The sequence below is a fragment of the Herpailurus yagouaroundi genome, unplaced genomic scaffold (assembly GCF_014898765.1).
Source record: "Herpailurus yagouaroundi ecotype Mexico unplaced genomic scaffold, PumYag 166, whole genome shotgun sequence".
Classification (NCBI taxonomy): Eukaryota; Metazoa; Chordata; class Mammalia; order Carnivora; family Felidae; genus Herpailurus; species Herpailurus yagouaroundi.
Window position 1 is genome coordinate 18,268,732 of NW_024412407.1, and position 24,524 is coordinate 18,293,255.

Genomic DNA, 24,524 nt, shown 5'->3' on the forward strand with positions numbered 1-24,524 from the left:
AAACAAACAACTATATAGGTATTTGCTTGTAAATAAGCCTGGAAGGTAAGCAAAAATATTAATAGTGGTTATCTTTAGAAAGAGTAGTTTTCATTGCTGGGTGAAATTTTCTATCTTGCTAGCTATATAGAATAAATACATGCTATAAACAATAGAGGAAAATAACTTCTAGCTTTTTCTATGCATATTTAAAATTAAACATTTTACAAAATCACTATTGTACTAAATAATGTTTTATATCATGTTATTATTCTGCCTTTTTTAAAACTTCACATAATATCATGTTATTTGAATATTCTTGAAAAAAGATTATTTGGGGATACCTGGGTGGCTCAGTTGGTTAAACATCTGACTTCAGCTCAGGTCATAATCTCATGGTTCATGGGTTTGAGCCCCGCATTCGACTCTCTGCTGTTGGCAGAGCTGGCTTCAAATTCTCCGTCTCCCTCTCTCTCTGCCTCTCCTCTGCTTCAGTTCTTGCTTTCAAAAAAAAAAAAAAAAAAAAAATAGATTACTGCCTGAATTATAATTCATGGATCAGAGTCAACTTGTTTAGCTATTATTCTATCACTGAATGCCTAGGTTGCCATTAACAATTTTTCACCACTTATGGGGTGCCTGGGTGGCTCAGCTGGTTCTTGATTTCAGCTCAGGTCATGATCTCATCCCACGATTTCTAAGATTGAGCCCCATGGCAGGCCCTGTGCTGACAGGTTGGAGCCTACTTGGGATTCTCTCTCTTCTCTCTGCCGCTCCCCTGCTCTCTCTCTCTCTCTCTCTCTCACACAAAATAAATGAATAAACTTAAAATAAAATGCTGTAATTAGCATTTTTATAAATAAATTTTTGTCTATATCCCTGATTATTTCCATGGGTGAAGTTCCTAAAATAAGGACTATTGGGTCAAAAGACATGACTGTTTTAAGATATCTTATTCAAAGGACTGAATTCCTTTGAAGATACAGTAATACTGAATCGTTTATTCTTTTTAGTTTCAATTCTGCCAGTGTAATTGCCTAAAATTTCTGTATTTTCTATGGAAGCAGCAAGGAAAAGGGGTGAAAAACTTGGAATGACCGTTGCTCCAGTAGGCAGGAGACCTAGATTCTTTAGGTCCTCAGAAAACTCCCATGGGGCGCCTGGGTGGCGCAGTCGGTTGGGCGTCCGACTTCAGCCAGGTCACGATCTCACGGTCTGTGAGTTCGAGCCCCGCGTCGGGCTCTGGGCTGATGGCTCAGAGCCTGGAGCCTGTTTCCGGTTCTGTGTCTCCCTCTCTCTCTGCCCCTCCCCCATTCATGCTCTGTCTCTCTCTGTCCCAAAAATAAATAAACGTTGAAAAAAAAATTAAAAAAAAAAAAAAGAAAAAGAAAACTCCCAAATGCCCAGAAGCTCTACTTACCTTATCTTTAAGATAAGGGAGGGGTTTCACAGCCCTAAAATTCTCTAGGTCTCCTCAGGCTACCAGGAGAAATGCTGGGCTCTGCACTGTCAGAAAAGCTGCAAATGAAGATATCTCAGGGGACGATGTGTTTTCATGGTCCCTTCCAAGAGATACGCTTTTTCTTTCTTATTTCTTTTTCTTTTTTTTAAAGATTTTATTTTCAAGCAATCCCTATACCCAGCGTGGGGCTCAAACCCACAACCCCAAGATCAAGAGTTGCATCCTCCACTGACTGAGCCAGCCAGGCACCCCAAGATATGCTTTCTCATAAATTAAATAAAGTCCTTAAAAACACCGTTAAGCAGGTAGTATTCTCTCTGTCTTATAGCTCAAGGATCTGAGGCCCAGGGAATTTGGGTAACTTGCCCAAGATCATTCAGGTAGATCACCCCTGGCAGAAGTTAGAATGAGATCCAGTGTTGTGTGGCTTCACAGTCTTTGTTGTTACCACTTTACAATATCTGGAAGTTGGACAGAAATTGTAGATGTATGGGCTTGATTTTATTGACCACATACACATTCATAAGTTCTACATTAATCATTTCTTTCCTAAGAATTAAAAAAATTTTTTTTTTTTTTTAGTGAGCCCACCCAGCATGGGGCTCCAACTCATGGTTCCTCTAGGGCTGGTTATGCTGTAGTCACTTAAAGTAGCTTCATGTTGTTGCATGTTCCTCTGACTGAGCCAGCCAGGTGCTCCGGTAATTTTTATTTCAAAGGGACTTAATGGTGAAGCACTATTGATGCATTAATTCCAATACCAGAAGAACAGTATAAACAAAACCACTGGGAATGTGGTACTATAATTTTATGAAAAAATAAACCCACAAGAATATTAACCTTAGAAGGTGCAGGAATTCTTTCAAAAAATGCCTCAAACTATTATGGTAACCTTTTTTCCTACCTGAAGTCTATATTGGCTAGTCCTTTATAAGTTTCTCTCCTCAAATACTTGAAAAGACACCTATGAACCTGCAAGCATGTGAATGTAGAATTTTTATGTTTTGTTTTATTTTATTTATTTATTTATTTTTAACGTTTATTTATTTTTGAGACAGAGACAGAGCATGAACGGGGGAGGGGCAGAGAGAGAGGGAGACACAGAATCGGAAGCAGCCTCCAGGCTCTGAGCTGTCAGCACAGAGCCCGACGCGGGGCTCGAACTCAGGGATCGCAAGATCGTGACCTGAGCTGAAGTTGGACACTTAACCGACTGAGCCCCCCAGGCGCCCCTAATTTTATTTTTTTAAAGTAGGCTTCATGCCCAGCGCGGAGCCCAACGAAGGGCTTTTGCTCACGACTGTGAGCTGAGATCATGAGTCACTCAACCGACTGAGCCACCCAGGTGCCCCAAACGTGCAACATTTTAAACAATTTTACTGTGTTAACTGTTCCTTGAGAATCTCTGTCTTTCTCAGCCCTCTTGTTATTTTTCTTGGTCCTTTTTCCCCCCCACGTTAATACTTTACAAAGCTCTGTAGAGCCACTAAGAAGCAGATTTCTATCACCTATAACAAAATACCTAAGATCATTTCTCGTATCTCCACTCACATGCTACCAACTTCAGCATCCTTTGGTGAATTAATCTTTCCAGTTTCAACAACATGAAGCTACGTTAACTTTAAGTGACTACAGCATAACCATCCCTGGATGAAACATACATTTGCCAGAAAATGCATATTTAAAATCTTCACATTTTCAAGGGTTGTAAAGTTTGGCTGTTTTTACAGAAATCAAACAAACCATCCATCATAAGTCTTTAGTATTTTTGTTTTTCTTTTTTATTGACATAGTTGTTTTTGCTAGTTATTCCTGTAGTGTTTACTGAATTCCTGCTTAGTTCCAGGAGAGCACGGGCTATATTTGTCTTGCTCACCATTGTATCTCTATCACCCAACACATAGCAGATACCCAATAATTATTTGTCCTCTGCCCACCCCCCTCAGTTATTGAGATATAACTGACATAATGATAAATATTTGTTGAATGAATGAATCTATATATTCTTCCCCTATTGATTTGAAATACTTTTTTTATGAAAAAGATTTTTTTAATGTTTATTCATTTTTGAGAGAGAGAGAGAGAGAGAGAGAGAGAGAGAGAGACTAAGCACAAGCAGGGGAGGGGCAGAGAGAGAGGGAGATACAGAATCTGAAGCAGGCTCCAGGCTCTGAGCATTCAGCACAGAGACTGATGTGGAGCTGGAACCCATGAACTGTGAGATCATGACCTGAGCTGAAGCCGGATGCTTAACTGACTGAGCCATCCAGGTGCCCCTAAAACACTTCTTTTAAACTCACATTGTAAATACAGCATTTCTTTGCTAAGCTTGGAGGTGACTTTCCACAAATACTGCCTCATAGTTGGCGAGACAAATCAAGGTGCAATAGAAAACAGGGAGTGGGGAGAGGAAAATAGATAATAAATTTGTGCTTTGAGCATGTCCTTTTTTTGAAATTTTTATCAGTTTATTTATTTTTTGAGAGAGAGAGAGAGAGAGCAAGTAGGGGAAGCGCAGAGAGAGAATCTCAAGCAGGCTCTGCAATCAGTGCACAGAACCTGATATGGGGCTCGAACTCACAAAGCGCGAAATAATGACCTGAGCTGAAATGAAGAGTCGGACGCTTCAACTGACTGAGCCACCCAAGTGCCCCTGGGCATGTCCTTCTAAAATAAGCCAGATTTACTGGCTTAAAAGATCTTCTCTAGCAGGAAAGCTTTTTCCTCAATCACTTTTTAAATTATGTCAGAAGACATTATTGCAACCTTATCTACTCAGATACAATCTCCTACAAATGTTATGTTATGCTTATACAGACTGTACCTTACTGGACTTGACGTTTAATTATTTTTGTTTTTGTATTCTTTCTCAGTTCACTTTTTGACTCCATTTTGGGAAATAAATCCATACAGGTTTATTCAAAATTATTCCACTAATGGGACATTTAGGACCTATGGCCCGATCTATCTGACCCAGGAGATTATTTTTTCCTCATCAATTAGAAGGCAAATATTTCATGATTAATATGGCTGAAATAACATTCTTAGGTATTAATTAGTGTAGACTACAACAGTCGCTACAACAGTCATAATCTCTGGTGTAACTTTGTGCCTTCTCATTGATCCAAAAGTGTGTCCTTCACTTTTTCAACAAAAAACTGTGTCCAGTTTTTTGTTTCCCTTCATGCTCAACAGCTTCTGTTCTCTCTAGTTATAAACAATGAAACAAATGGACAATCTAATATTTGACCCTCAAGGTCACATGTGGGATTCAGAGTTTCAAAGTTAAGATGCAACATTAAGGTACATTACTTCAGGAGGGACCTAAAAGAACACAGATAATAAGTGGCAAAATACTGTATCAAGAAATGTTAAAAATCATGATAATTTTGGTGTGGGCTTGGCTAACACTTTTTAAACTGGACCTTTGTTTCCTTTATTATACTTCTGATTTTTCTCTATTCTTTTCTTGCCAGTCTAAATAAATCTCATCAGAGCCTCAGGGACAGGAGCTAAATCAATTCTATGTGGTGTAATAGCTGGACACATGTTGAGGCCCAGATGTTGCTGAATGTTTCCCCCCTCCCCCCTCCCTTATTCATTAAACACTATGCCTTCCTTCAGAAACACTGATGTGTTTCCAGCCTTTTTTCTTGATTTTATGCAACCTTACCAACATTTTTATCAGCCTTTTCTCTGAGTGCCAACAAATCCACCTGCTTCAAAGCAACAAATGACACAGCCTAAATAAACAATCTTACACTGAAGGTTGCGGAGTCACTCACTCCATTTTTATGGCCATGCTGATTCGGGGCATTCTGCTGTCAAAGGCTGAGTCCTTTCGGGAGAAACAGTGATTTTTCCCTACCCGACCAGGAAGGATGGAATCTGACAGGGCAAAGGCACGCCAGCACTTCAAGAGTGCCCACCTAAACCACCAAGGGAAGCTCAAGCTCATTTCACTGGCAATTCCACAAAGGGCGCGCCGCCCTTTTCGGACGATCGAAATCACCTGTTCAAGGTCGCACATCCTCTAGCTACCGCTCGCAATCAGCAAGGTTAGGCAGGGCTGCTGGGTCTACCGCCGGTTGGCTCTCGGCGACACACCGGGCCCACCTGGTACCCTGCAATCTGCGCAATCGCGGGGAGAACGCGCCCTCTCGCGACCGACTTCCCGCCGCAGCCCGGCCTGGAACAAACGCCCTCCGGGGCCCGCGACCCGCGGCGGCGGGGCAGGGGCCCCGGAAGGAGGCGGTGCCGGGGCGGCCCGAGGCTGCGCGTGCGGGAGGATGGGGGCGGGGCGCGCCTATATAAACTCCGTGCGGCGGAAAGGGCGGGCCTGGGCGAGAGCGGCTGAGTCGGCGGAGCGCCCGGCGCCGCAGACGCCGCCAGCGAGGACAGGGAGGGGAGAGGGAGGAGGCGGGAGGAGGAGACGCAAGTGCGGGGTGGCGCCGGTCCACCTCCGCAGCTCTCCTGGCTCCCGCCGGCTTTCGAAGGCGGGCCCGGGCTGCGGCAGCGGCAGCGGCCTCGGCGGCCAGCGGAGGTGAAGCCGAGCTGCGGCGGCCTGTGGGTCGACGCGGCGTAGGGAGGGCAGGGCAGGGCAGGGCAGGGCTGGGCGGCCGCTGCCGCGGTGAGCTGGAAGGGCAGCTCGGCATCCCCGGGGCGGGGCCGTCGAGGGCAGGTGGCCCGTGCGCTTTTCTCCGGGTCGGCCTCCCCAGAGGCACCTGCACACGGGGCCCCAGCCTGGTGCCGGGGCGTCCGGAGGCTGTGGGAAGGGCGGGGGTCGGTGCCCTCGGGGCACTTAAGTGACCACCCAAAAGAGGCGACTCTCGCGCGGGGCGCTGCGGGGACTGAGGATCAGTGCTGGCGTGCATGGGGCCTGTTATGCCCTTGCCTTGGGGTGCTCCGTAAGGGGATGCGCGGGGGTGAAGGTTGCGAGGACCGCTGACCAGAGCGGTGTGAGGCTCGGGAGGATGAGCCTTTAAACCCGTGTGGTGTGAGTGGTTATGGGTTAGTCTAAACAGAACAGAAAACCAACTCGGGGCGCTCGCAAGCACCTCGCTACAAATGTGCAGCAGTGACGGACTTGCCTTGTAGGCCCCAGAGCAATCAAAGGGAAGTTAGGGGTCTTGTTCAAGAAGCTACTCCTCAGTTAGTGAATGAGGCTCTAAAAGAATTGTGTGTTGGGAATTTTTCTTTTAAATGGGCTTGTTTTTATGATTGCGTTTGGGGCTAGTGGTGAGGGTAACGTAAAGAGGTTACAAAGGCTGCCTTAAGGTCCTAATGGGGAGAGCTTTTTTGTGTGTCATCATTCGACCATACAAATTATTCAGAATGTGGATTGCCCTTACGAGAAGAGAGGCGCTCTGAAGCCATTGCTTGATTAGCAGTTCTTCTCCCTATGTGGAAAGTTGAATTTCTGGAAACATCCCCCGTATTGTAGATTTTGCCCACGTAAAGGCGCTAGCACTTGGCACTAATCTCCTTAAAAGTAGTAAGATGGAAACACAGTACCTAGCATCGCTGGGTTTTGAGCTCACTTCTGTGCAAAAGAATTTTGAGGGAGTGGGTCTAGATTTTTCAGGGAAGTTCGAATCTCCATGGCCTCCTCTAGTCTTAATTTACTTTTAACTTTTTTTTTTTCCTTCCTTCCTTCAGCTTCATCTGTTTCAATGGTGCAACTCTCTTCATCTCCTTTTGGTTACCAGTCACCTTCAGGCCATTCAGAGGAGGGAAGAGAGGGGAATATGAAGTCAGCCAAGCCCCAAGTGAACCACAGTCAGCATGGGGAAAGCCAGCGGGCCATGAGCCCTTTGCAGTCTGCTCTCAGTTCTGCTGCCTCTCCTTCCCAAGCATATGAGACATATATCGATAATGGACTCATATGCCTTAAACACAAAATTAGAAACATCGAGAAAAAGAAGGTAACTTTTTTCCCTCCCATCCCTGTATATGTACCATCTTTAATAAGGGTTAGGGAACTGGCATTTTTGCTTTCTGTCAGGGCTCAGAGGTACTCTTTCCTAAAAGATTTACCTAACCTTGGGATTTAGCTGGCCGAAAACATACAAGTAGGTTAAATATTGGGTATATTAAGCATTTTATTTGATTTCTCAGCATAACTAAATAGAAATATTCCTCATAGTAAAATTACTATGCATGCTGCTGTTGAAATACTTGAAGAGCCAGCAACTTTAAGTCAGATTAATTCTTTGAGTGTGGTATTAATGTTTCTTTTCATAGATGAGTAATAGCCTGATTTTTTTTTTTTAGCTTGTTTTCCTTGTGACTTTCTGCAGCAGTTGATATTGCAGTAAAGCTGCTGCAGTCATTGGAAGCTTCAGCGATGGGAGAGCCAGAAAAGGTTTTAGCACTAATTTTTGTGTTGCTAGGTGATCGTTTAAGATTGGTAGGTGAACATTGTAGAAAGCCTTATAAAGAGACTCAAATTATAATCAGCCCAATGTTACAGTAAATGCTGATGTAAAGATCCAAATCATTCCTTATTTCCTGAGTCATGTAGCCTGTGAAACAGTGCTGCACGTTGCTTTGTTGTGTCATGATTCTCTTTTGCTTGTGATAGTAAGGTGAGTGATTGACTATCTGGACCTGGGAACACTTACATATTTTTATTCCAGGATCTAGTTCAACCATAGGAAAGTTGCTTTTAATGGAGGAGTATGAAGAGATTTTTAAGAGTCTGGTGGACTCTGTCTCCCCCCAGCCCCCACCCCCCATGCCAAGGTAGGGAAGAAAGACCAGTTACTAGTAGCTTCTCTGTAACCCTAGCTCTCATCAGTTGTCTTTTGAATGCATGCAGTTGATCACAAGTGTGATAAGGTGAGTGTGCCTGGGTCAGCACAAATTCCCTGCCACTATGGGAAACTAGTCAAAGCACGATCTATTCAAAGCAGGATCTGTTGATGGAGACTCATTAATGTCTTTTTCCCAGGTGGAGGAACTACATATATGTATATACTTACATGCTCTAGTGTAAATATAGTACCTCCTTAAGTTTGAATACTTACCTGGTCAGTAACAATGCTTTTGTTTCAAGCTTCTGGAAAAGCAATTTAAAACTATAAAGCCAATATGGGAGAAGCCTAAACATTGCTTTTAGAATACTGTACTGGGTCATGTCATTATTCTGGGGACAATAAATGCAATTTGTCATGTATTCACTGAAATATGAAACTCAATAGAAAAAAAGCTTTGAGTTAAGTCTATTATAATGCTAGAGAAAATATCTTCTACATTTCTACACTTCCATGAAGAAGTTTGCTATTCGACAAATGCCACGTAATTCAACAGGTAACTAATAGTTTAAGCATGAGGTTAGAACAGGATTTCTCCGCCCCAACACTATTGACGTTTTTGTGCCAGATAATTCTTTTGTTGCAGACAGGGTGTGTGTGTGTGTGGGGGGGGGGGGGGCTATCCTGTGGATTGTAGGATGATTCGCAGCATCCTTGGGTTCTAGTCACACGATGCCTGTAGCATTCTCCACCTCCCTCTCATCCTTCAAGTAGTGACAACCAAGAACATCTCCAGATACTGCCATAGATCCCTGGGGGTCAAAATTATCTCTGATTGAGCACCACTGGGGTAGGGGCATATGATTGACTAGTTAAGTGTCTGTGTGTTAAGTAGTCTGATTGTAAGTAGAGGCCATGAAGAGAAGAGTTTTATTACTGCTTAACTTTTCTAATTCCACACTAATGTTGATTGTAATATTTTTTCCCTGGCTGGATCTTATCTACAGTTGCTGCCTGCCTTGTAGTAAACCAGTATTCTTACAGATTGATAGCATACTTCAAGAACTTTGTTTTCATAAGAAACAGTCTGGTATTTAGTTTATTTTTTTCAGAATTTTGTATGAGACTACAGTAGATACAAGTTTCTCTTTTGTAGCTCAAACTGGAGGACTACAAGGATCGCCTGAAAAATGGAGAGCAACTTAATCCAGATCAGTTGGTAAGTAGTGTATAATCCTTGGGTCACACTTGTTGGCTTTTTTCTTTTTTTCTTTTTTTTTCTTAATAAAACTCTAGACAGGATTGGTGAGAGCAAAGATTTGATAAGGCCAATAAAGAAGAGCGAGAATCCACTAGATTTTTCAGAAGACTTTTTTTTCCTTCACTTATGAGATCTTACAGACTTCTTTTGCACTAGCAGATGGTATGGATGGAGGTATGGGTTGCTAAATAAGAGTGAAAATATAGACTATTGCTAAACATACGGATTTAAGTTAAACTTTTGTTAGGCTGAACTAAAGAGGTGGAGGGACGACTAGCTTTCCACTGTTCACTGGTATATATAAACCTGACATCTTTCTGCTCTAAAATGTAAAAGAGTATTTATTCTAGCTTGCCTAGGTTTTCTCCTTTTGCTTCTTAATCCTTTTGTATTTTCTCCTTACTTTTCTATCTTCGATTGCTATGTCACCTCTCAGGAGGCATGTTTACTTGATACCTGGCCTTTTTTTTTTTTTTTTAACTTTAGTATGAAAGAGTATTTGCAACTTTTAAAAATATTGTTTAACTTGTCTGTGGTATACCTCGTATCTGCAAGTTTTATCTAATGTGGTGAAAGTTTCTGCAATATGGAAATAAAAATGCTTAATTGATGTTTGTCTGATATCTCTTGGCTAAGAAGGGACAGAATTAAAAGTTATTTGATCTAGTCTGTAGACCTATCATCTTCATCTTTTTCAACTAAGATTTTTGGTTGTGTATCACAGATACTGGCATTCGAGATCTTTTCCCTTATTGACTCCTCTTCACTGACCTAGAATTTTTGTGATGTAGTAAATTATAATTTTGCTGAGGCACAGATTTGAATTGTGTGAGCTCTGAGAATGATGTGCTCACATAGTCGGTGAGAGGACTTAGCTGGGCATCCAGCATTTCAACATAGCTTTGTTCTCAAAGTAGTCATGGTATGTTCAATAACTTTTGAAGTGATAATATTTTTCTTTGTGTAAATATCCTTGAAGGAAGTGTTCTGATATGGTCGTATTCTTGATTTTGGGGAAATATGGGGGTTAGGGAGAGGGAGGTTGGTGGTTCTCATGGAAGCTCTCTAGCAAAGGTCAAGGACATGCTGTATTTCAGAGCTCTGGCCAGGTAAACTGTAGTCTCAGTATTTCATTACTGTCTTTATAACTACATGTTGCTTCTGTAGCATTAACTTTTATTTCTTGAGTTAAATGCTGACAACTGCCAAATTTATGTTGCCAATAGATAAGCCCTTGGAACTCGAGATTCCTGTGTTCAGTTGCTTATTTGGCATCTCCCGACCCCCAAAACCTGTTCCTCCTCTAATCTTAATGATGTCAGTTAATGGCTTGGGGAACTAAAAGGATGGAGTTGCCAAAATCCTTGGAGAATTTCTCATCTATTTCCTGATACCACACATCTAGCCCATTAGCAGGGTCAGTTCTACCTTCAAAGTAAATCCGGAAACTGGCCATTTCTCAAATTCTGCTTCTGCCATCCTGGTCCAGGCCACATCATCTTTCATCTACATTACTGTAATAGCTTCCTCACAGGTTTTTCTATTTCTGCTGTATCTCCAAGCTTGTTCTCAACATGGTAGCCTCAGTCACCCTGTTTGGATGCAAGTCAGTTGGTCATTCCTCTGTTCAACTCTCCATTGGTTCCCATCATGGCAGAATGTCCTTACTGTGGCCTACAAAGTCCTACAAAATATGCTTGCTACTTCCTTTCACATCTTTATTTCATGTCCTGTACTTCTGTCCCTTCCTAGCTTCATTCCGGCTACATTGGCCTTCTTGCTGTTCCTCAAACATCCCAGGCATGCTTTTGCTTCAGGGCTTTTTGCACTGTGTGCTTTTCCTACTGCCTGGGATGCTTTTTCCCCAGGTGTCTAAATGGCTCAATTTCCAACTTCCTTTAGCTTTTTATTTGAAGGTCATCTCAGTGAGGCTTGTCCTGACAACGCTATACCTCCATTCCTCCATTCACACTCCTTAGCTCTTTGCCTTGCTTTAATTTTTTAACTAGTAGTGCTTTTCTGACAAACTATAAAGTTTACTTTGTTTGTCTTTCTCTTAAAATGTATATTTCATTAAAGTAGAGATTCTGTCTGTTCATTGCTGTTTTCCTATTACTTAGAATAGTTTAGAGAATATAGCAGACATGTAAAATATTTATTACAAAAGGATTTACTAAATATAAAATGAATGTTATGTTTTTAGATAAAATTAAGGATATAGTTTGTGGTACTTTAAAAAAAAATTTTTTTTTTTTAACATTCATCTTTGAGAGACAAAGTGTGAGTGGGGGAGGGGTAAAGAGAGAGGAAGTCAGAATCTGAAGCAGGCTCCAGGCTCTGAGCTGTCAGCACAGAGCCCGACGCTGGGTTTGAACTCATGGACTGCAAGATCATGACCTGAGCTGAAGTTGGACGCTTAACTGACTGAGCCACCGAGGTGCCCCTAATTTTTTTTTTTTAAGTTTATTTATTTAGAGATACAGCGTGCAGGCAGGGTAGGGGCGGTGGAAGAGTGTGAGAGAGAGAATCCCAAACAGGCTCTGCACTGTCAGCACAGAGCCTGACATGGGGCTCTGTCTTATGAATGTGAGATCATGACAGCCAAAATCAAGAGTTGGATGCTTACCTGACTGAGCCACCCAGGCACCCTTAGTTTGTGGTTCTTATGGGAATGAACATCTCTTCATATAAGCAATATATATTTAAGGTAGAAATTCAGAAAATGCAGATAAATTGGAAGAAAAAAAATCTGTAATCTGATCCCTCAGAACTGTCATTAGTAGTGTAGTATTTAATTAGAAAAATCTAAGTTTAGTTTTTAAAGCTGGTAATAATTCACATAGTTCAGAAATTAGGCAATAGTTTAAAAGACAGTTTTTCTTTCACCTTGTCCTTCCTCTGTTCAGTTCTTATCTTACAAAGTAAGGCCCTGGGATTATGATCTGAGCTGAAATCAAGAGTTGGATGCTCAAATGACTGAGCCACCTGGGTGCCCCACTTTCTGTTTATTTCTAATTTTGTGTGGTTGTATTTTCCCAGTTTACTTTTAATTAAGTTAGCTAGTGCTTCTTTTTTTTTTTTTTTAATTAGCTTCTGGGTTTGTTTTAGTTTTTCTCTTTTTCTGCTGTCCTTTGTTTTATTTGCTTCACTTTCTAACTTTGAATTAAGTGTTTAATTCATTTTTCTTTTCTCCCCCCCATTGGTTTGCATTTAAGGCTGTGAATTTTCCTTCAAGTACTGCTTTAGCTATACATTTGATATTGTATTTTCAATATTGTTGGCTAAAAATTTTGTAATTTCAGTTTGTAAATCTTCTTTAACCCAACAGATATTCTTAATATTGTAAATAAAACTTTCTATGATCTGCATGGCTGTTGTAATCCTTTTAATGGTAACTCTTAAGTAACCTGTCAAGACTAAGCTAAAGACTAATAAGATTTCATTGAGATTTCTAATATAAACCTAGATTTTTTTCCTTTGAAATAGTAAGATTGTTTAATGAAGTTTTTTAGAGTCCCATTTATAATTTTAATATTTATTTTGGTTCAGATCTGGATTTGAAGTAGAGAACTGAGATTCAAGTGAGTGCTTGAGCAAAAGGCAAATGGGTACTTTCAGCGTCAGTGAAACTTTTAAAAAATTAAGATTTGGCAGCCATCTCTAGTTGCTAAACTCTGACCCTATGTTATATTTAATGCATAATACAAAACTCTTTTATTAAATAATATGAAATCTTTTCTGCTTTGTAGTCCCATAGCAGTTGGCCTTGTCAAGGCAAACCACTCCAATGTTACATGGGCTTCCTAATTAATATCCTTGTTTTGAGACCTTCCTTTTCAGTTCATCAGCCCTACTCCCTCTAGTGTTCTTTTTTTGAAACCGAAATCTCAGTATAGGATTCTAATCAAAAGTTTAAAAATTCTATTGAGAATTTTAACATGTTTTCTTAAAACTTTTTTTTTTAAAAGCATATTTATTTTGAGAGAGAAAGAGCATGTGCATGTGCATGCCAGTAGGGGAGGTGCAGAGAGCGGGAGAGAGAGAATCCCAAGCAGGCTCTGTGCTGTCAGCGTAGAGCCTGACTTGGGGCTTGATCTCACAAACTGTGAGATCATGACCTGAGCTGAAATCAAGAGTCGGACACTTAACTGACTAAGCCTCCTAGGTGCCCCAAGAATCTTTAGCATATTTGAGCCTAAAATCATGTTCTGAACTGTGTTTTATTAATTCAACCATAATATATTAAGTACTTACACTGGGGGATTCTGGGCTTAAATGCTAGGGTTATGATGTAAGGGACAAATGTGATCCTTGTCCTCAAAGATACAGTGTGATGAGAAAGAGGTAGGAAATAAGTAAATAAAAATGTGATGGTGTTAGGGTGAGGTACAGAGTGATAATGGATTGTAATGAGGAATTTAACCTAGTTTGGAGAATTGAGGACAGCTTTCTTGAGAAAGAAGTGCTTCAGTTCAGACCTAAAAAATGAGAAGGACTTAGCAAGTTAAAATGGGGAAGGAGGAAGAAGAGCAGGCTAGGCAGATGCTAGCATGTGTAAAAGTCCTGAGTAGGGAAAGAATGTTTTTACAAAGAGGAGACTGGAAAGAAAGCCAGTATCGATGGAGTGATGTAGTTGGAATGGGAAAGCTACATGTACATCCTTATTTCCCATTTAAAGACTGTGTTTTTTCTTAAGGTCATCATAAATGATACAGATAAGTTTTAAGCAGAAAATAACTAGATTTGTAATAAAATCAATTTTAAGGGTGAGTGATGGTTTGGAGGTGGTAAGTGTGGGTGTAAGAAGACTAGATAATGGTTGGCTGTAGTCTTGGTCAGAGGTTATAGATATCTTGCTGGTACCAAAGTAGCAGCAAAGGAGTTTGGGTAAAGTAGATTCAAGAGATAGAATTAGCATAGCTTGGTGATAGGATCTAGTAGAAGGAAGAGCCAAGAATGGGTTCCAGGTTTCTGGCTTGAACACTTGGATGGGTGGCAGAACCATTTATTGGGCCTGGAAACCCTAGAGGAGAAGATGGTTTTGGGAGGAGAGGATAAAAAGCTCAATTTTGGACCACTGATCAAAAAAAATTTTTTTTAATGTTTCCTTATTTTTGAGAGAGACAGATAGTGCATGTGAGAGCATGAACGGGGCAGGGGCAGATAGAGAGGGAGACACAGAATCTGAAGTGGGCTCCAGGCTCTGAGCTGTCAGCACACAGCCTGACGTGGGGCTCAAACTCATGGGCCATGAGATCATAACCTGAGCCAAGGTCAGATGCTTAACCCACTGAGCTACCCAGGTGCCCCAGGACCACTGATTTTTTTTTTTTTTTAATTTTTTTTTCAACATTTATTTATTTTTGGGACAGAGAGACAGAGCATGAACGGGGGAGGGGCAGAGAGAGAGGGAGACACAGAATCGGAAACAGGCTCCGGGCTCTGAGCCATCAGCCCAGAGCCTGACGCGGGGCTCGAACTCACGTACCGTGAGATCGTGACCTGGCTGAAGTCGGACGCTTAACCTACTGCGCCACCCAGGCGCCCCAGGACCACTGATTTTTTAATGTGGCTGTGAAACATTAAGGGGTGGGTAATATCGAATAAGTGTTTGAGTTACAGGTCTGGAGCACAAAGAAGTTTAGTCTACAGTTAAGCTCAACTGTGTGGTTGCTAATTGAAACCATAAGAAAAGATGAGACTATGTTGGATGAGAATATAGAAAGGAGAAAAGCCTAGGACAGAGGAACTTTGACATTTAATGTTTGGATAATAAAGGCTAAAAATATTTATAGCCAACTTTAGGGTCAGGTATCATTTTGAGTGATTTGAATTGGCCAACATCTCTGTGATGTAGGTCCTGTTTATTTTGTAAATGCTAAAAACTGGGGTGAGAGAAGTTTATGGAAAAATTACTGGTAAGTAAAAAGCTGGAGAAATAGGAGAAAAATGGAAGTTTAGTGTTACTAAAAACAAAGAGATGTTTGTAGAGCCAGAAGTTGCCTTTGTGTGGAAGTCTTCTGAGAAACCAGAATGAGAGTTATAAAAGATCTATGGATTTAAAAGGTGGTATTGACATGCTTACTTTAGCCAGGATAGTTCTGGTGGAATGATGGAAACAGAATCCAGGTTGATAAGGTCTGAAGAGGAAATGGAGACTGTGTAGCCATTTTTGAAACTTTGAGATTGAAAGGAGGGGGTTGCCAGAAAGGCGCTTTTTATTTTTCTTATTTAGATTGGGGGAGACTTGAACTTGTATTTATTTATATATTATATTTATTTATATTTATGTTTTTGAGAGAGAGGGCACAAGTGAGCGAGGGACAGAGAGAGAATCCCACAAGGGACAGAGAGATATCCAGAGAGAAGTGGGGCTCACCTGGGGCTCGTGTTTTACTAGAAGCGGGGCTTGTGTTCACCTGAAGCAGAGATTGAGCTCACCTGATGTGGGACTCGAACTCACGAACTGTGAGATCATGACCTGAGCCAAAGTCATATGCTTAACAACTGAGCCACCCAGGCTCCCAAGACTTGAACTTGTTAAGTACTAGTTTAAGCATCAACAGAGAGTGAGAAATTCAAGATTTTTAAAAGGGAGTCATAGAGTAAGATTTTTTATGAAGACGTAATTGAAAAGGATAGAAGGTAGAAGGATATTTCCTCCAGTAAGCAAAAAAAGGGAGGAAGAAAGGATGTATTCACATTGGATGATGGGAAGTTAAGGTAGTTCCCATTTGATGCTGCTTTTCTTGAATTAAAGTTAATACCATTTGGGAGTAAATATGAGGGAGTATTCCCTTCTGGTTTTATATACCTCTGAGGGCTGTATACTATGATTATGTTATCTGTGCAAGGTTCTATAGTTGGAAAACCTCTTCGTCTTTTTTATTATGAAATAATACAGCTGCAACTAAGTGTCGCTTCTAGGTTATACTGCATAATAAAGCAAGCATCAGAATCCACCATTCAACTCCAGTAGTACATTACCAACACCACCAAAACTCCTTCCCACTTCTTTCTCTTTACTGTAACCTGACTCTGAGCTGCCCACTGCCATTTCCTTGCTTTATTTTAATAGCACTTGTTTGTTGCCCTTGAATCTGTTAGAGTTGCTTTTTCGTACCTTATAATAAATGTTACCATACTGTGTTCTGCAGTTTGTCTTTCACTCATTGTGTTTAGGATTTTTATATTAAGGAAAGTAGTTATATTTTATTTGTTTTTCTCTACTTAGTAGTAGTTTGTGAGTAGATGATGTCCTATGTGTTATTGAGACACAAGTGTGAAATTTTTCAGGGTGCACCTGAAAAATTACCTATCATGGGCTGTACGGTATGCCCATAGTTAACTTCATAGGTAAAAATGCCAAACTTTTCCAAAATTATTATACTAATTTATGCTAATGCTGGTAGTACGTAGTTATATAGCAGTATATAGGTAGACTCTATACTTTTGTAAAAGCTTATGTTATCAGATTGTTTTTAAAACAGCTTTTTTGAAGTATCATATATAGATCATAAAATTAACCCATTTTAAGTATATAAGACAATGATTTATAGTCAATTCGTAGAGTTATGCAGCTTCCATGACAATCTAGTTTTCAAACATTTCTGTAACCCTTCCAAATTCCTTTTTGTCTCCTTATTTGCTTTCTATCTCTATAAGTTTGTCTTTTCTGGATATGTCACATAAGATAGTCTTTCCCATATGGCTTCTTCGAGTTATGATTATGTTTTTGAGGTTCATCCTTGGTGTAGTATGTATCATTAATTCATTCCTTTTTATTGCTGATGAGTGTTCCTTTGAATGATTATACCACATTTTGTTTATTTACCAATTGCTGGATATTTGGATTGTTTTTATTTGGGGCCATAATGAATATGCTGCCATACAAATTTGCATGTAAGTCTTTATGTGGATATATGTTTTCATTTCTTTTGGGTAGCTACCTAGAAGTGGGATACTATATTACTTTAAATATGGAGACTTTAAAATACTGTATATCTTTATGTGGTTAGACAAGTTTCCCACCTTGGTCTTTTTCATATTAGCCCTTTGTTTTTCCAAACAGATTAAAGTCCCATTAAAAAAAAAAATCTATGCCTTTCCTAATTACCAACTTTGTTATTCTGTGAAATCTTAAAAAATGCCCCTTGAATTTACAATATTTTGGGGGGGTCTGGGTGGCTCAGTCAGTTCAGGTCTTGATCTCAGGGTCATGAGTTCAAGCCCTGTGTTGGGTTCCATGCCCGGCGTGGAGCCTACTTAAAAAAATTTACAATATGGGGGCTCCTGGGTGGCTCAGTCTGTTTAGTGTCTGACTTTGGCCCAGGTCATGATCTTGCTGCTCATGGGTTTCAGTCCCACATCGGGCTCTGTGCTGCCAGCTCAGAGCCTGGAGCCTGCTTCAGATTCTGTGTCTCCCTCTCTGCTCCTTCTCCACTCACGCTCGCTCTTTCTCTCTCTCTCAAAAATAAATAAACATTAAACATTTTACAATATTTTTGTTATAATACTTAATTGTCTGTTATAGGTAATTGTTTACAAGTCTTTTCTACCATAGTATAAATTTCTTGAAGTTGCTTATTTGTGATCCTCATTCTGCTACTTGTGTACTATATTTGAGTAGTGAATGAATATTGACAGAGGAATACTATTGGCTCACTGCTCTTGAAAACCACAGGCTCTAGGGGTGCCTGGGTGGCTCAGTCGGTAAAACGTCCGACTTTTGGTCATGATCTTGCAGTCTGTGAGTTCGAGCCCTACATTGGGGCTCTGTGCTGACAGCTCAGAGTCTGGAGCCTGCTTCGGATTCTGTGTCTGCCTCTCTCCCACTCATGTTCTGTGTGTGTGTCTCTCTCTTTCAAAAGTAAAATAAAACATTAAAAAAAATTTTTAAAAACCACAAGTCTGGGGCGCCTGGGTGGCTTAGTCTGTTAAGTGTCCAACTTTGGCTCAGGTCACGATCTCATGGTTCATGTGTTCAAGCCCCACATCGGGCTCTGTGTTGACAGCTCAGAGCCTGGAGCCTGCTTCTGATTCTGTTTCTCTCTCTCTCTCTGACCCTTCCCTGCTCATGCTCTCTCTCCCTCTGTCTCTCACAAATAAACATTAAAAAAAAAAAAAAAACACAAGTCTCTCTGATCTTATACTGTACACTTCATAGTTAGGAACTCAAGTCTGTTGTTATGGCTCAGATTTCTAGCATAAAAATTGAATCTTAAAATTTATATAACTTCTATTAAATGCTCTCTCTTCCTACGTTTTTTGAGTATGGCTAGTCCATAAAGTCTTAAGTCTTTTCTACTCTTTTTATAGGAACACTTATTTTGACATATTTATATTTAGAAGTTAACAGAATTGATGTTTTCTTATCCTATTTGGTAGGAAGCGGTGGAGAAATATGAAGAAGTATTACATAACTTAGAATTTGCCAAGGAACTTCAGAAAACCTTTTCTGGACTGAGCCAAGATGTGAGTACGTTTTCTTTGCTATTCCTGAAACCACTTTAGCCACGGATCTGGAAGAAAATATTAGCGTTCATTAATGGTGTTCAGTTATTACCATCCATCTCATTCCTGCCGATATTTTATTGGGGGTGAGGGGGTTGACAATAGCTATTGAGGAACTAGTGTTTTCAGATTTCTGGAGTCTCAAGAGAGCACAAATGGTGTCCGAATATGAGACACTGTGAATAAAGTATTAGTTGTCCAATGTGTATTCGCTGTGGAGTTTTAGAAATCATTGAGAAGGGGAATAAAAACTATTTTGATGGACACAGTTTACAAAAGATTTTTTAGAATATAGGCTTGTAAATTTGTATAACAGAGGCTTGTAAGTTTAGCATTATTTAACGTATAAAGAAACAGAATTGGTAGACTCTTTTTCTTGAGACCATGGCAGTTATTACCAGGAAGATTTGTGATTCATGGTAGAGTTAAGTCTGGTTTCACAGCTTGTTAGGGTCTCTATGTTGGCAGTCCAAACTTCTGTCTCTGACAGATTTAGTCAGTAATTAATATGAAGCCTTAAGCATTCACTAATGAAATATTCTTCCCTGTTTTAGAATTGTATTAGAAGGCCCTTTAAAGATCATCTTTTAACAATTAAGAAATATTTTTGTAAATTCATTTCTGGGATGGGGAGCATGCTTCATAAAATAGTCTCTTTCACTTTTTGGGTATTTTCTTGTATAGTGAACTAAAATTCTCTTCTCCATTCCTCTGGCATCAAAAAACCTCCAAAAACAAACAAACCCAACACATCATTTCTAGGCTGAGGACATCTATCATCTTTTTATAATATCATTGCTTTCTCTGGATGTTTGACTTACTTAACTCTTAAAAGGTAGTGTGTAAATCTGAAATAGCCTAGTATAGAGCCATTATCTTCTGTTTTCTAGAAAATTCTGTTAATGCAACTCTAAGATGACATGAGCTCTTTTTGTCAACCATAGTATATTTTAACTCATGTTTACTCATTTATCACTTAATTTTAGTGCTTTCTGTGAATTTCACAGTTGTTAAATATTTCTAGGCTATTTTAGATACTTTTAAATTGATTTTTTTCCTTATGATTAATCACTCCCCCATTTGTTAAATTTATTTAGTTTTGACCCACTTTATAAAAAGATATTTCATATCTTCTTTCTGGTTGGATGTTTGGAAGTATACTTCTATAATACTTAAAATTTTCTATTAACTTTTTTTACTCAAAATTATTTGATAATTTTAGTTTTTCATTCAGGTGTTTATTTTTTCAAAGTATGTTTTGTTTCTTTTATCCTTCTTCTTATATTTAAATCTTTTTTTAAACACCTTCCAAGTGCCAGGTACTTCTGTCAACTTGATTTTTACAGCAATCCAGGAAATAGATGTATATAGCCCCATTTTACAGATAAGGAATCCAATGCTCAGAACAAAAGGAACTTCTTCAAAATCATATAGCCAGTAAGTGGTAGAGTGAGGGTAGGACCCTAACTACTCTTTATCTCTAAAAACTGTGTTCTTTATACAAGTATATAGTATCTATTTACATGCTTTTCCACTGCTGTTGTCTAGAGGTAGTTACCAATTCACCAAATTTTGTTGCTATCCATGAGGTTATTTTTTCTAATTTGTACTGTGGATTTACTTTCACTTTAGGTGAGATATTAAGGTACTTTGGAACATGCCTTAATGAATAAAGACCCCAAAGGTGCTTGCCAAATACCTTCCAGCCTAGTAATTTTTTGAGTTTCCTTTTATTAAAGCCTTTCTTTAGTCAAACCTCTTTTAATGAGAGTCAGTTTTATAGGGTGTAACATTTTCTTTACTTACAAACTAAAGTTGGAAGCCTTTCTGTTCATCTCAATTACATCTCTCTTTGTCTTCATGACATAAGCTCTTTCCCTTGGTGGGGATTTATCATTCTAAGACAGGGATCAGAAAATAAATTTTATTATTCAGTGTGATTTGTTGATAGTGGTTGATTTCATATCTTCTGCCACCCCCGCTTTTTTTTTTTTTTTTTTTTTTTGAGAGAGAGAGAAAGTGGGTGCAAGTGAGCGATGTGCAGAGAGAGAAGGAGAGAGAGAGAAGTGGGCCTGGAGCTCACCCAACATGAACTGTGAGATTATGACCTGAGGTGAAGTCAGAAGCTTAACTGACAGAGCCACCCAGGTGCCTGTATCTTCTGCTTCTTTACAAACCAGTCCTCAACTGGTAGAAGAGAGGAAAATGTAACCTGACTTCTTAGTTTCTATATAAATAAGGAGAAATAGGGTGTTGTCAGTAGTTTTCTGATTATGATCTAGGAGACAGTGTACTTTCTTACTTGATATGTGATAGTCGTCTGTCAGGCTTTATTTTGGGCGTTAGTGATATATTGGTAAACAACAGAGATCTAGTCATCACAAAGCTGAAACCTATGGGGATGCAGGTAAATAAAAAGATAGCCTTTTAATGTAATAGGTACTTTGATAGGGGGAGTTCAGGGTGTCTTAAGCCCATAAGAACACTTAATCCAGCCTTGGGAATGGCTAAAGACAGATCTGCGTTAATCCTGGGATATAAGTTTGTCAGTTGCCTTTCTCTGTACCATCATGAAACCGTCCAAGAGAATCCCACTGTCTTGGAGAGCTAGAATTGCCACCTCTATTCTCCATCGTCCTCAAACAGAAACTGAGGATAATGTAGTTTTGGTAAATGTTATTGGTGTAAGTCCATATTGAGATCTTGGTAAAAGCTTTTCTGAGCCTTTGCTGTCCTGAAAGTATCCTTGCCCATGTAAGCTCCAGCCAGTCCATTTCTCATTCTTGAAATTTTACCTTCACCTATGATCTCTTGTCCCTGATAGTAGCACAAGTTAAATTTATTAAGTGATCTTCATACCTCCTAGAAAGGAATTAATAATGCCATAATGAATCTTTTCCAGAGATTCCCCCCTTCTTAATCTATTAGGATTTATGAACATGTCTTTTGTAGAGTCCTAAATATGATGGTGTATCAAAGTACTTTAACTTGCATATAGGAAAACTCTTTTAGATTTTTGTTTTATTCTCTTAATCTTCATACTTGGAAAATGTCCAGTATGATGGAAACATTACAATCAGAAAAGCAACTATGGGGAGAAAAGACCTTTTAGATTTCTTACTGGAAATAGATGGTACTTTTTATTAATTGGTATTTTATAAATGGGAAGCCACTTCTGGGACCCATGTGTTATGTCAGACTTTAAGGTATTATAGTTCTGAGCTTTAGAGTAGATTCAGTCTGCTCAATCTACATACACATTTATTTGAGGGGAAATTTATGTTTTGCTAACTATATGTTTTGTCAGCTAAATATTGAAAAATAAAACTCCATCCAGACTGACAAACTATTGTGAAAATATCTTAGTTTTACTTAAAAAAACAAAAACAAAAACAAAACTATTTGCTGTGTATGTATTTTAGCATTACATTGGTAAGACATTTTATTTTATTTCTGTTTGGTTTTCAATTCCTTATGCTTTAGCCAGTATTCTTTGGTTGAAAATTGACCTTTTTAGTTTACATTTTTTTTTTAATGTTTATTTATTTTGGGGACAGAGAGAGACAGAGCATGAATGGGGGAGGGGCAGAGAGAGAGGGAGACACAGAATCGGAAGCAGGCTCCAGGCTCTGATCCATCAGCCCAGAGCCTGACGCGGGGCTCGAATTCACGGACTGCGAGATCGTGTGACCCGAGCTGAAGTCGGACGCTTAACCGACTGAGCCACCCAGGCGCCCCATGACCTTTTTAGTTTAAATACTCTTCCCCTGGAACAAGAATTTAAAAAGCAAAAACAAAAACTTCAAAACTAAACTGGAGCATTTTCTTAAAATCTTTGGCTTAAAAAGGCTTATATACATAAATATGGAAAAGTTAAATTTGGGGATTAATATGTGCATCAGTGATAGGTACTTATTTCTTATCATAGTGATATCAGAGGTACTAGATATAGCCTAGAGTTGGGAGTCAGATATTTTGACTTTCTTAGCTTTGGTTACCTGAGACATACTAGTTTATTACTCAGTCCCTTCCTCAACTGAAAAAGAAAAGAGGATAAATGAACCTGTCAATTTCACAGTCAGTGTTATATATGTGTATATATGTGTGCATATATGTATATATATACACACATACATACATATATATACATATATATATATAATAAGATTCATCATCTAATCTCAGCTCTTTGGCATTAGATTTTTGTGCACTATGAATTGCTAATATGAGATGGTAGAAAGTTGCCAATTTTAATTAGAATTTTTTTCTTAACAGCTACTTAAAGCGCAGAAGAAGGCCCAGAGAAGGGAACACATGCTAAAGCTCGAGGCTGAGAAGAAAAAGCTTCGTACTATACTTCAAGTTCAGTATGTATTACAGAACTTGACACAGGAACACGTACAGAAGGATTTCAAAGGGGGCTTGAATGGTGCAGTGTATTTGCCTTTAAAAGAACTTGACTACCTCATTAAATTTTCAAAACTGACCTGCCCTGAAAGAAATGAAAGTCTGAGGTAAGCCGAAGAAAATATTTTCCTAAAAGAGAACACATAACATTTTAGCCTAGTTTTTTAGTTTTATATATTTTATAGTATTTATACATACACACACGTACACACACATATATACGTATATAATAATTAAGAAAACATTATTGTGATTCACAATGGGAAACGTTAGCCAGACCAGACTGTGATAGGGTTGATAGGCTGTCTAGAAGGAAAGTCAATTTGAATGATCTCATTAATGTGCTTTTTTTATTGTAACATTGATTTTAAAAATGATGTCTCATCAAGTTTTGCCCCTATACAAGTATTATGTATATGCTTAAAGGTTTTTTTTGTAATTGTCTCAGGCTATTGTATTACCTGAGAGTCTTTGTCTTCTTACTACTGCTGTACTTAAGTGGAGGTTAATAAAATTTAACTTGGCCAGTATCATTAAACTTTCAAAGTGAGATAGGGGCGCCTGGGTGGCTCAGTCGGTTAAGCATCCGACTTCAGCTCAGGTCACGATCTCGCGGTCCATGATTTCGAGCCCCGTGTCAGGCTCTGGGCTGATGGCTCGGAGCCTGGAGCCTGCTTCCGATTCTGTGTCTCCCTCTCTCTCTCTACCCCTCCCCCGTTCATGCTCTGTCTCTCTCTGTCCCAAAAATAAATAAACGTTAAAAAAAAAAACACAAACTTTCAAAGTGAGAATTATTTGGTGGTCTTCTTATACTGTGAATAAATACTGAGAAGCAAATCTGATAATTTCAAATACAAACCCAGCAACTTGAGGCTACCTAGTTTTTCCCAGTTAACTGTTTGCTGTTTTTGCTTTGATGGGGGAAATCATCTAATGAGCAGATCTCTGTGCTTCTGCTTTGTTAGATATGGGTCCTTCCAATGTTGTGTCTTTGGCCATGCTAAAGCAGGGTCAGATTTCAACCATTACTGGAAATCAGCCCTATATCAGGAAAAAAATCTAATAAAACTCTCAATTATCTCTATAGTCATATGTATTTTTTTTAATTCACATTCTGATAGTGTAGCCCATCATCATCACCTATGTG

General features: G+C 39.4%; 1 protein-coding gene and 1 long non-coding RNA gene across 8 annotated transcripts in view; one reads left to right on the forward strand and one right to left on the reverse strand.

Annotated features, from left to right (window-relative positions):
- Positions 1–309: 309 nt before the first annotated feature.
- On the reverse strand, positions 310–5,673 carry LOC121038754 (uncharacterized). Its single transcript, XR_005794489.1, has 2 exons — positions 5,454–5,673; positions 310–480 (listed from the first exon to the last, which is right to left on the reverse strand). It is a non-coding gene; the product is annotated as an uncharacterized LOC121038754 (long non-coding RNA).
- A 117-nt stretch (positions 5,674–5,790) lies between these two features.
- The window catches only part of CAPRIN2 (caprin family member 2), a 46,179-nt gene continuing 27,445 nt past the window's right edge, over positions 5,791–24,524 (forward strand). For 3 of the 7 annotated variants that reach the window (XM_040488511.1, XM_040488513.1, XM_040488514.1), the window contains exons 1-5: positions 5,791–5,984; positions 7,100–7,365; positions 9,353–9,415; positions 18,845–18,931; positions 23,246–23,484. In XM_040488511.1, coding sequence (XP_040344445.1) covers positions 7,114–7,365; positions 9,353–9,415; positions 18,845–18,931; positions 23,246–23,484 — 641 coding nt within the window. In that variant the 5' untranslated portion in view covers positions 5,791–5,984; positions 7,100–7,113. Of the gene's footprint in view, positions 6,008–7,099; positions 7,366–9,352; positions 9,416–18,844; positions 18,932–23,245; positions 23,485–24,524 lie in introns of all 7 variants that reach the window. The other 4 variants (XM_040488508.1, XM_040488510.1, XM_040488509.1 and 1 more) reach the window with 3 other exon arrangements.